Here is a 13,359-nt window from a genome sequence, read left to right as displayed (position 1 = left end):
TGGACCCTTTCTGTTTTTTTTTTTTTAAGTCATATTTTTATTAGAACCTCTTTCTTCCCCAACAGGAATTATAGACAGTGGCCAAACAAGTGATGAACTAGAATAATGCTACTGAGGATCAAGGCAATTCACAACAATAGAATGCATCCTATTTTAAGAGGTAAGTAGAGTTTAACAATTTTTTTAATATTTATTTCTGAGAGAGAGAGAGAGAGAGAGAGAGAGAGAGAGAGAGAGTCAGTCAGTCAGGAGGGGCAGAGAGAGAGGGAGACACAGAATCCGAAGCAGGCTCCAGGATCTGAGCTGTAAGCACAGAGCCTGACATGGGGCTAGACCTCACGAACCGTGAGGTCATGATCTGAGCCACCCAGGTGCCCCGGTAGAGTTTACCTTTTTAATAAGTCAGTTCTAACAAGCATATTCTTATTTTCTGATTTCAGAAATAATAATTTTATTTTCATGGACAACCAGAGTTACTATTAACATGTCTATACAATATGACAACAGATTCTTCCATAAGTGTTTAACTGGTACATTTATGTATGAAATTGGAAAGGCATTAAATTTGCTTGATTTCAAAATGCACAATCAGCATTTGTGATTTTTTTTTCTTTTTTAGAACTGACCAGAAAAAATTCTTTTAATCATAATCAATCATCTTCTGTTTACTTTGGCAAGTTGGAAATGAGAGCAAAATATATGCAAGGTACAGACAGTATTCCTAGTTTGTAAAACTAGCTTCTTTGTTACCGTTTAACATCAAAAGATTAAAAAAATAGTGCGATTTTCAAAAGGAATCTATTGCCCAGAAACAAATAGTATAAGAAGTGAACTATTTCCTCATATATAAAATAATTTAATTAAACTTTGATAAATTAGAAAGATGATGGTGGTACTTTCAATTTGGGGGAAAGAAGGAAGGAAAAATTTAAAAAAAATTAAATTTTAAATTGTTATTATTTTCCCAAAGGATGAAGACTTGCAACAACAGAGAGATGGTGAAGTACCAGATATAGATCATCAGCTAAAGATAAAAATCAGGGTAGGCAGCAGTTTCTTTTTCCTCTTGAGTGTGCTTAATAAATATGTAATCTTAAGGTACCTTTCTTTTGTTCTTCATTTGTTTTTTAAGCAAATTTAACTCTTAGATAACTAAATGTGTTTCTTATCAGCAGTTACTTGTGTCTGCCTAAAAATATGGAGAACAACAATAAACTCAGAAAAGGGTTGGAGCCAATGAAATGCTGTTTGAAGAAAGCAGAATTTTTCTACCTGAAAAAATTTTGGTTTCTGCAAAAATACAGTTTCATTTTTTAATTCCACAGATTGCTATATCCTAGGTGACCAGATTACTTTGATCTTTTCAGCCAGAGCAGCAAGGTTTAGACCACAGTCATATTCCCTACATCCACACTCAGCAAATTTAACACCTAGATTTACAAACTCCTCACTTGTGAATATAATATATAGCTTGTGATTTGCCCTCCAAAGGGGACAGTGTTTCCTTTCCTCAAACTGTCAAATTGTTACTAAGGAGCTATAGATAGGAGAGCAAAGTTCCATGTGAATTACATCTCTGTGTAAACACAGATTCTCAAACAAGTAGCCTTTACTTACTCTCTATCAGCTGAAGATTAACAGGCGTGTCCTAAGATTAAAGGCAAATATGTCACTGCCCCCAGCTCTTTTACCCTTTTGGTGGCATCACTGACATAAAATTAAACCACAGCAATCTAATATGACCCAGGTTTGGACCTGTGCTGGAAGAGCAGATGTGGTTACATGAGAGAGAGAATCCAGAGAAGGAAGTTGAAGCTCAAGAAGAGATTCTGAAAGTTTGGATGATTATTTTTGCAAAATGCTGTAAGACTTCTCATTATTTTAGAATTAAATTTCATTTAGGGATTCCATTTATTTATATCTATACCTGGTAAATCAGAGAAGAGAAGAATGCACTCATTAAAGCCATTAGCCAAAAGCCGGTCCCGAAGCTGCTGGAGGATTGCTACTCCAATACAGAATGGGAAAGAGGAGTTCCCAAGGAGTAAGGTGTCCCAGAGGTGGAAAATTTTGTGCAGTGGAAATACATCTGTAAAACAACAAAATATGAATACAATTAAATAAAATAAAAAGACAAAATTACAGAAATTAAAACAATAACAAGCTGTTTTACTAGACATGTAACAAATGGTTTATGGTCAAAACTAAGAACAAATATTGGGGCGCGTTGGTGGCTCAGTCGGTTGAGCATCCAACTTTGGCTCAGGTCATGATCTCACAGCTCGTGAGTTCGAGGCCTGAGTCAGGCTCTGTGTTGACAGCTCAGAGCCTGAAGCCTGCTTCGGATTCTGTGTTTCCCTCTCTCTCTGCCCCTAACCCACTCGCATTCTGTCACTGTCTCTCTCAAAAATAAATAAACATTAAAAAAACATTAAAAAAAACCCCACTAAGAACAAATACTACCAAAGTGTTTTTATAAAATGCTTATTTAGTTTTATAAAATGTTTATAGAAACTATTTTTGGTTTGGTTTCACAAAACACTTATGAAATTGTATATAATATTTACTGCTTCCTAAGGCATTTTTAAATATTAATAATCAGACTGGTCAAATAGATGACATTTTCTAACCTTTATCAATCCTGGTATAGTTGTTCCATTAATTATATTTCTTCATAGAATTTTCTTGTTATACGATTCTCACAAGCTTATTTACTTACATGAAATTTCGTATTGTTTTAGATTCAGTATTGTTACATTTCTATTATTCACTCTAAATAATAGCTTTATTAAGTTCATGTAAACATTTTTTTCTATTTTTTGCAACTTTCTTTTTTTACATTTAATGATACTGTGCATATTTTTCCAGGCCAATGCATAATCTACTTTAAATATGGTTATTCCATTTATCATATGTACATATTAAAGCAGAATGTCCACTGTATTCATACCTGTAACTGATTAAAGTATCACATACACATACTTTTTGATTTCTAGAGGAATTCTAGGTTTGGAAACAACAAAAGTATTAGAGGATCTCTAAAAATTGAATCTCATTTGTTGTAAAAGTTGCCTTCCAAATCTTTATGTAAATATTATAATGTTAATTTCTTTTTCAACAGAAGGCAGAGATTTTATGAATGTCATGGCATGTAAGGTAGGCACCCTAAACATCACTATATAACACTCATCCTATATTACACTTTTTGATATTCAGCAGTGAAAACAATTTAATTTTTTCTACCCAACTCTATTACATTAGAATTATATAAGGATGGTTATGTAATTAAATCTATTTAATATGACTATAGCTATAATATACTGGAGTAGAAAGGAGCTATCCTTTTGTCAATACAATATTAAAAGGAAAGGAAAAATTATACTTACGGGTAAACATGGTGAGAAACCAAGGGATGGCATAGAGCTATGGGTAGAAGAGGAAAGGGGTGCCATGCCGGGGACAGATAAAGAGGAAATAAAAGATAATTAGAATGGTTACCACTAAACTGAATGGTAAAAAATATTTTATACTTTGGTCTACTCCATTGATTAAAATAAAAGTAAATGTTGATAATTATAATTATTACCACAAATACTCTATTAAATAATATCACCTATTACAAATGCTACAGATGTCCCTTTCACCAAGGATTATTAAACAGAATGTCTTCATTTCATCAAAGGAAATACTCAAGACTCTGACTAACCCAAACACAATACTTGCATGCTAATTCCAAGGATGAAATTTCAGGTTGCACAAAAATATTTTTGGGATTTTAATGGTCTTTATCAGTGTGGATTTACTCTTAGTATTTTCAAGAGTTGATAAAATGGTTTTTGAAAAATGTCCAAAATGTCTCATAAGAAAATATTGTGAAGCATATACTTTCTATTACCACTTTCTAAATTAATAGGAAGCTTCATAACAGACTAAAAGTAATAAGATCTAAAAATAAAATAAATTAGTTCTTAACCGAGTGACAAATTTATTTTCCTAATTTTACTGTCTAGGAATGAAAATACACAGACATGCCCACATACTTGTATATATACTTTCAATGAATTTATTGACATTTTGGAAGTGAGAAATCATTCTTAATTTCTAAATGTAGAGTAAAATTTCCTTTGTCAGTAGCAGGTACTGGAAATCAGTAATAATATATAGAAAGATCTGAAAAGCTCTAATTTTATTTTACTTTCTGCATCAAAGCAGTCTACCATTTGACAAAGATTTCTATACTACCTATAGGGTTTAAATAAATATTCATCTAGGACCTATCAATTATGAAATTATGAATAGAGTAGCATATGTCTTTGCATAGCATACCACTGAGTATTTATGCTATCAAAATACCAGTCAAGAACCTTAAGTATTACTATATACTACATTAAAGTCTAAGTATTGTATGTGAAATAAAGCCCATTGCTCTCCACAAGATCATCATTTACATACACTGACACATAGTTCTTTCAAGCGACATTATGAAAGGGAAAACTGCAGAGGAATACAAAGGTATGTGACTTCACTGTAAAGAGTATGGGCTGTAGTAAACAATAAAATATAACAAAATCTGAACTCCTTAGCCTAATTTAAGGTTAAAAATAAAGTCACTAGGATGGTGGCGTAGGAGGACGTTGGGCTCACTGCGACCTGCGGATAACTTAGATTCCACCCACACCTGCCTAAATAACCCAGAAAATCGCCAGAAGACTAGCAGAACGGATTCCCTGGAGTAAAGCATAGACGAGAGGTCCACGGAAGAGGGTAGGAAGGGCAGAGAGGCGGTGCGCGCTACACGACTAGCGGGAGGGAGCTAGGGTGGACGGGCAGCCCGCCGGCAAAGCAGAGCCCCCACTCTGGCTTGCAAAAGCAGAGGGGCCGGAAGGAGTGTGTTTGGACAGCGAGCGGGACTTAACATCTGGAAGGCTGTAAGTTAACAGATCTGCTCAGAGAGCGGGAGAGGTGGAGGACAACGGGAGGGAGAGTCGTTGGGCCCCGGACGACAGAGTACAGCTTGGCAGGGAACAAAGGCACTCGCCAGTGCCATCTCCCTCGCCCATCCCCCAGCCAAAATCCCAAAGGGGACCAGTTCATGCCAGGGAACTTGCTTGCACCGCGCAAACACCCAACGCTGTGCTTCTGTGGATCCATCCCTCCAGGTCTGACTCCCTCCGGGTGCCGCAGGGCCCCTCCCAAAGCGACCTCCGAAGGAAAAGCGAGCTGAGCCTACCCCTCCCGCCCCTGTGCACCTTGCCGATCCACACAAGCTAATATGCCAGGTCCCCAGTGCTACAAGCCTGGCAGTGTGCAAGTAGCCCAGACGGGCCACGCCACCCCACAGTGAATCCCGCCCCTAGGAGAGGGTAAGAGAAGGCACACACCAGTCTGACTGTGGCCCCAGCGGTGGGCTGGGGGCAGACATCAGGTCTGACTGTGGCCATGCCCACCAATGCAAGTTATTCAAGACAGGGCAGGGGAAGTGCCCCACAGTTCCGCGCCACTCCAGGGACTATACAAAATGACGAAACAGAAGAATTCCCCTCAAAAGAAACTCCAGGAAATAACGACAGCTAACAAACTGATCAAAAACAATTTAAACACTATAACAGAAAGTGAATTTAGAATAATAGTCATAAAACTAATCACTGGGCTTGAAAACAGTATAAAGGACAGCAGAGAATCTATTGCTACAGAGATCAAGGGACTAAGGAACAGCCAGGAGGAGCTAAAAAATGCTATTAATGAGCTGCAAAATAAAATGGAGATGACAACGGCTCGGATTGAAGAGGCAGAGGAGAGAATAGGTGAACTAGAAGATAAAATTGTGGAAAAAGAAGAAGCTGAGAAAAAGAGAGATAAAAAAATCCAGGAGTATGAGGGGAAAATTAGAGAACTAAGTGATGCACTAAAGAGAAATAATCTACGCATAATTGGTATTCCAGAGGAGGAAGAGAGAGGGAAAGGTGCTGAAGGTGTACTTGAAGGAATAATAGCTGAGAACTTTCCTGATCTGGGGAAGAAAAAGGCATTGAAATCCAAGAGGCACAGAGAACTCCCTTCAGATGTAACTTGACTGGATCTTCTGCACGACATATCGTAGTGAAACTGGCAAAATACAAGGATAAAGAGAAAATTCTGAAAGCAACTAGGGATAAACACGCTCTAACATATAAAGGGAGACCTATAAGACTCGTGACCGATCTCTCTACTGAAACTTGGCAGGCCAGAAAGGAATGGCAGGAAATCTTCAATGTGATGAACAGAAAAAATATGCAGCCGAGAATCCTTTATCCAGCAAATCTGTCATCTAGAATAGAAGGAGAGCTAAAGGTCTTTGCAAACAAACAAAAACTGAAGGAATTCGTCACCACGAAACCAGCCCTACAAGAGAACCTCAGGAGGATCCTGTGAGACAAAGTACCAGAGACATCGCTACAAGCATGAAACCTACAGACATCACAATGACTCTAAACCCATATCTTTCTATAATAACACTGAATGTAAATGGACTAAATGCACCAACCAAAAGACATAGGGTATCACAATGGATAAAAAAACAAGACCCATCTATTTGCTGTCTACAAGAGACTCAGTTGAGACCTGAGGACACCTTCAGATTGAAAGTGAGGGGATGGAGAACTATCTATCATGCTACTGGAAGTCAAAAGAAAGCTGGAGTAGCCATACTTATATCAGACAAACTAGACTTTAAATTAAAGGCTGTAACAAGAGATGAAGAAAGGCATTATATAATAATTACAGGGTCTATCCATCAAGAAGAACTACAATTATAAATGTCTATGTGCCAAATACGGGAGCCCCCAAATATATAAAACAATTACAAACATAAGCAACCTTATTGATAAGAATGTGGTAATTGCAGGGGACTTTCACACCCCACTTACAGCAATGGATAGATCATCTAGACACACGGTCAATAAAGAAACAAGGGCCCTGAACGATACATTGGATCAGATGGACTTGACAGATATATTTAGAACTCTGCATCCCAAAGCAACAGAATATACTTTCTTCTCAAGTGCACATGGAACTTTCTCCAAGATAGATCACATACTGGGTCACAAAACAGCCCTTCATAAGTATACAAGAATTGAGATCATACCATGCATACTTTCAGACCACAATGCTATGAAGCTTGAAATCAACCACAGGAAAAAGTCTGGAAAACTTCCAAAAGCATGGAGGTTAAAGAACACCTTACTAAAGAATGAATGGGTCAACCAGGCAATTAGAGAAGAAATTAAAAAAATATATGGAAACAAACGAAAATGAAAATACAACAATCCAAACGCTTTGGGATGCAGCAAAGGCAGTCCTGAGAGGAAAATACATTGCAATCCAGGCCTATCTCAAGAAACAAGAAAAATCCCAAATACAAAATCTAACAGCACACCTAAAGGAAATAGAAGCAGAGCAGCAAAGACACCCCAAACCCAGCAGAAGAAGAGAAATAATAAAGATCAGAGCAGATATAAACAATATACAATCTAAAAAAACTGTAGAGCAGATCAATGAAACCAAGAGTTGGTTTTTTGAAAAAATAAACAAAATTGATAAACCTCTAGTCAGGCTTCTCAAAAAGAAAAGGGAGATGACCCAAATAGATAAAATCATGAATGGAAATGGAATTATTACAACCAATCCCTCAGAAATACAAGCAGTTATCAGGGAATACTATGAAAAATTATATGCCAACAAACTGGACAACCTGGAAGAAATGGACAAATTCCTAAACACCGACACACTTCCAAAACTCAAACAGGAGGAAATAGAAAACTTGAACATACCCATAACTGGCAAAGAAATTGAATCAGTTATCAAAAATCTCCCAACAAATAAGAGTCCAGGACCAGATGGCTTCCCTGGGGAATTCTATCAGACATTTAAAGCAGAGATAATACCTATCCTTCTCAAGCTATTCCAAAAATAGTAAGGGAAGGAAAACTTCCAGACTCATTCTATGAAGCCAGTATTACTTTGATTCCTAAACCAGACAGAGACCCAGTAAAAAAAAAAAGAGAACTACAGGACAATATCCTGATGAATATGGATGCAAAAATTCTCAATAAGATACTAGCAAATCGAATTCACCAGCATATAAAAAGAATTATTCACCACGATCAAGTGGGATTCATTCCTGGGATGCAGGGCTGGTTCAACATTCACAAATGAATCAACATGATACATCACATTAATAAAAGAAAAGAACCATATGATCCTGTCAATCGATGCAGAAAAAGCATTTGACAACATTCAGCATGCTTTCTTAATAAAAGCCCTCGTGAAAGTTGGGCTAGGAGGAACATACTTAAACATCATAAAAGCCAGTTATGAAAAGCCCACAGTGAATATCATCCTCAATGGGGAAAAACTGAGAGCTTTCCCCCTGAGATCAGGAACACGACAGGGATGTCCACTCTCACCACTGTTGTTTAACATAGTGTTGGAAGTGCTAGCATCAGCAATCAGACAACAAAAGGAAATCAAAGGCATCAAAATGGGCAAAGATGAAGTCAAGCTTTCCCTTTTGGCAAATGACATGATATTATACATGGAAAATCTGATAGACTCCACCAAAAGTCTGCCAGAACTGATACATGATTTCAGCAAAGTCACAGGATACAAAATCAATGTACAGAAGTCAGTTGCATTCTTATACACTAATAATGAAGCAACAGAAAGACAAAGAAAGAAACTGATCCCATTCACAATTGCACCAAGAAGCATAAAATACCTAGGAAAAAATCTAACCAAAGATGTACAAGATCTGTATCCTGAAAACTATAGAAAGCTTATGAAAGAAATTGAAGAAGATATAAAGAAATGGAAAAACATTCCGTGCTCATGGGTTGGAAGAATAAATATTGTTAAAATGTCAATACTACCCAAAGCTATCTACACATTCAATGCAATCCCAATCAAAATTGCACCAGTATTCTTCTCGAAGCTAGAACAAGGAATCCTAAAATTCATATGGAACCACAAAAGGCCCCAGATAGCCAAAGTAATTTTGAAGAAGAAGACCAAAGCAGGAGGCATCACAATCCCAGACTTTAGCCTCTACTACAAAGCTGTCATCATCAAGACAGCATGGTATTGGCACAAAAACAGACACATAGACCAATAGAATAGAATAGAAACCCCAGAACTAGACCCACAAAAGTATGGCCAACTAATCTTTGACAAAGCAGGAAAGAATATTCAATGGAAAAAAGACAGTCTTTTTAACAAATGGTGCTGGGAGAACTGGACAGCAACATGCAGAAGATTGAAACTAGACCACTTTCTTACACAATTCACAAAAATTAACTCAAAATGGATAAAGGACTTGAATGTGAGACAGGAAACCATCAAAACACTAGAGGAGAAAGCAGGAAAAGCCCTCTCGGACCTCAGCCGCAGCAATTTCTTGACACATCCCCAAAGGCAAGGGAATTAAAAGCAAAATGAACTATTGATACCTCTTGAAGATAAAAAGCTTCTGCACATCAAAGGAAACAATCAACAAAACTAAAAGGCAACCAACGGAATGGGAAAAGATATTTGCAAATGACCTATCAGATAAAGGGCTAGTATCCAAAATCTATAAAGAGCTCACCAAACTCCACACCCAAAAAACAATCCAGTGAAGAAATGGGCAGAAAACATGAATAGACACTTCTCTATAGAAGACATCCAGATGGCCAACAGGCACATGAAAAGATGCTCAATGTTGCTCCTCATCAGGGAAATACAAATCAAAACCACACTCAGATATCACCCCACGCCAGAGTGGCCAAAATGAACAAATCAGGAGACTATAGATGCTGGCGAGAATGTGGAGAAACAGGAACCCTCTTGCACTGTTGGTGGGAATGCAAACTGGTGCAGCCACTCTGGAAAACAGTGTGGAGGTTCCTCAAAAAATTAAAAATAGGTCTTCTCTATGACCCAGCAGTAGCACTGTTAGGAATTGACCCAAGGGATACAGGAGTACTGATGCATAGGGGCACTTGTACCCCAATGTTTATAGCAGCACTCTCAACAATAGCCAAATTGTGGAAAAAGCCCAAATGTCCATCAACTGATGAACGGATAAAGAAATTGTGGTTTATATACACAATGGAATACTACTTGGCAATGACAAAGGATGAAATACGGCCCTTTGTAGCAACGTGGATGGAACTGGAGAGTGTTATGCTAAGTGAAGTAAGCCATACAGAGAAAGACAGATACCATATGTTTTCACTCTTATGTGGATCCTGAGAAACTTAACAGAAACCCATGGGGGAGGGGAAGGAAAAAAAAAGAAAAAAAAGAGGTTAGAGTGGGAGTGAGAGCCAAAGCATAAGAGACTCTAAAAGACTGAGAACAAACTGAGGGTTGATGGGGGGTGGAAGGGAGGGGAGGGTAGGTGATGAGCATTGAAGAGGGCATCTTTTGGGATGAGCACTGGGTATTGTATGGAAACTAATTTGACAAATTTCATATAATAAAAAAAAAAGGAGGGAATCAAGTACTGAAAAAAATAAAAATAAAGTCACTAAATATTAGTTTCATTATTATTATTTAACATTTTTTCTTTAAGGACATGACATAAATTATATTACAATACCTCTACCCTTCTGATCAAAGCCAGTTATTTTGTTATTAGGAATCTTCTATGAATTACTTCAGCAACACAGTAACAATCTGTTTTGCCACATAGTGAAGAGGGCATGTGTATGAGGAAACTACACAAAGCACAGAATGAATAACTAGAAAAGATCAGAGGGAAAACTTGCCAGGCTCACACAAAGCCAGGAATAATTCACCTTACCACCAGTCAGAACAAACAAACAAACAATCTGTAATAAACAAGGAACTGGGTAGAGTACTCAAAAATAGCCTTAATAATATTAGCATAATTATGCTTCCAAACTATGCTGCTCTAGTCTTAATAAACCTTAGAGGCAAGCCTTGAAAGGATCAAATTCTGTCAGTATTAGTTAGCCACAACTCAAAATAAAGCTCAAGGATATTTACAAGAATAGAAAAATATCCAATATTCAACAAGGTAAAATTCACAATGACTGGAATCTAATTTTATGGGGCGCCTGGGTGGCGCAGTCGGTTAAGCGTCCGACTTCAGCCAGGTCACGATCTCGCGGTCCGTGAGTTCGAGCCCCGCGTCAGGCTCTGGGCTGATGGCTCAGAGCCTGGAGCCTGCTTTGGATTCTGTGTCTCCCTCTCTCTGACCCTCCTCCGTTCATGCTCTGTCTCTCTCTGTCCCAAAAAATAAATAAACGTTGAAAAAAAAATTTTAAAAATACCAGTAATAAAAATTAGCAAAAAAAAAAAGATGCATATGAGGAGAAAAATCATTGCCTCAAAATGTACACAGAACTGACATAAATGTTTGTAATAGCAGGAAATGACAGTAAAATACTTTTTATAACTGTATTTCTTATGTTCAAAAAGCTAAGGATGTTCATGTTAAGTAAAGACACGGCAGATACAAAAAACAATCCCAAATCAAACTTTTAGAGATGAAAAGTACAGTGTTTGAAAGAAAAAATATACTGGATGGGATTAAGCAGATCAGACATTGCAGATAAAAAAAATGGTAAACTCAGAAACATCAAAATAGAACGTATGCAATGAAACAAAAAAACACCCAAGCATCAGTGAGTAACTTCAATCGGCCAAATATATATGTACTAGCGACACCAGAGGAGAGAAAGAAGAGAGGGGACAGAACAAATATTTGTTTGTACAAATAATAGTTTGAGCATTTTCCAAATTTGATGAAAACTATAAACTAATAGATCTAATAACTTCAAGATCCCAAACCATGAAGAAAACCACACCAAGGCACATTGTACTCAAATTTCTCAAAATCAGTGGTAAAGAGAAAATTTACACCATATCTAGAGAAAAAAAAAAACATTATGTAAGACTATCAATGAGAAGAATGTTTTCTTCTCCAAAAATGTTTTCTTATCAGTGCACAACAAATGGCAGTGGAGTAACATTTTAAAAATATTAAAAAATGTGTCCATATAGAACTGTATGCTCAGCAAAAATATCTTTCAAAGACAAAAGGTGAAATAAAGACTGTTTCACACACGCACAAACTGAAAAAGTTCATCAGCAGCAGTCCTGTACTGTAAGAAATGCTGAAGAAGTCTTCTGGGCAGAAGGAAAATGATACCAGATGGAAATCTAGATCTACACAGAAGAATGAAGAGACACAGGGGTTGCAATTGTGTATGTGGTAGAATATAAAGGACTTATTTTTGAAAAATCTTTTAAAAGTAGACTCTTTAAAGCAAAAATAATTTATTGTGGGGTTTATAACATGTAGAAATAAAACATAGGACAACGGTAATACAAACACTGGGAGGGGAAAATGGAAGTATACATTGTAAAGTATTTGTACTATCTGTGAAGTGATATATTATTTGAACGCAAACTGTAGAAATGTAAAGAATTATAATATAAACCAGAATTTCTTAACTTCATCACTATTCACATTTTAGGTTAGATAACTTTTGCTTGGGAATGGCTTTTGCATTTTAAGATTATTGCAGCAATCCAGCCTCCACCCACCAGATGCCAGTAGCATTAACCCAGTTTTGTGAAAAATATCTCCACACATTGCTAAAAATCCTCTGGGAGGGAAAGCTGCCTATTTGAGGACCACTGTATAAATCCTAAGGTAACCAATTAAAAAACACAACTAAGCATCACCTAACATGTCAACAAGGGAGATAAAATAAAATCACATAAAAAATGTCCAATGAATTCAAAGAAGGCAAATAAAAAGGAAAAAGAAAAGAAAGAATTGATGGGAGAATGGAATAAAAATACCAAATGGTAGATTTAAAGGCAACCGTATCAATAATCACAAAAAAATCAAATGGTTCTTGTGATGACTGATTTTATGTGTCACCTTGACTGACATGGGGTGTCCATTTATTAAACCTTATTCTGATTGTGTCTCTGAGAGTGTTTCTGGATGAGATCAACAGGTTGAATCAGCAGACTTGGTAAAGCAGATTACTCTCCCTTATGTGAGTGGGCCTTAGGCGATTTGTTGGAGCTCTAAATAGAACAGAAGGCAGAGTAAGGGAGAACTCACTCTCTGCCTGACTGATAGGATATAGCAGTGAACAAAACATATAGTTTCAGCCTGTAAGGGGTTCATTAAGTAGATGTTCATTAAATATTCTTTCATTTCACTCCAGTTAGGTTCTTTCCTCCACTTCACCACCAAAATTGCTCTTATCTTGGTCATCAAAGACTTCCCTGTTGCTAAGTCTAATGGCCAGTTCTCACTCTCAATCCTTCTTTACCCATCATCAGGGTTTGACATAG

At 37.1% G+C, this 13,359-nt stretch overlaps 1 protein-coding gene across 3 annotated transcripts in view; it reads right to left on the bottom strand.

The window, feature by feature from the left end:
• Positions 1-13,359, bottom strand: part of TBCK (TBC1 domain containing kinase) — a 221,112-nt gene that overhangs the window by 81,120 nt on the left and 126,633 nt on the right. For all 3 annotated transcript variants that reach the window (XM_047855062.1, XM_047855063.1, XM_047855064.1), the window contains 2 exons: positions 3,387-3,423; positions 1,928-2,089 (listed from right to left, as the gene is read on the bottom strand). In XM_047855062.1, coding sequence (XP_047711018.1) covers positions 1,928-2,089; positions 3,387-3,423 — 199 coding nt within the window. The remainder of the gene's footprint in view (positions 1-1,927; positions 2,090-3,386; positions 3,424-13,359) is intronic.

The sequence above is a fragment of the Prionailurus viverrinus genome, chromosome B1 (genome assembly GCF_022837055.1).
Source record: "Prionailurus viverrinus isolate Anna chromosome B1, UM_Priviv_1.0, whole genome shotgun sequence".
NCBI lineage: Eukaryota > Metazoa > Chordata > Mammalia > Carnivora > Felidae > Prionailurus > Prionailurus viverrinus.
This window is presented reverse-complemented; position numbering and strand designations above follow the sequence as displayed.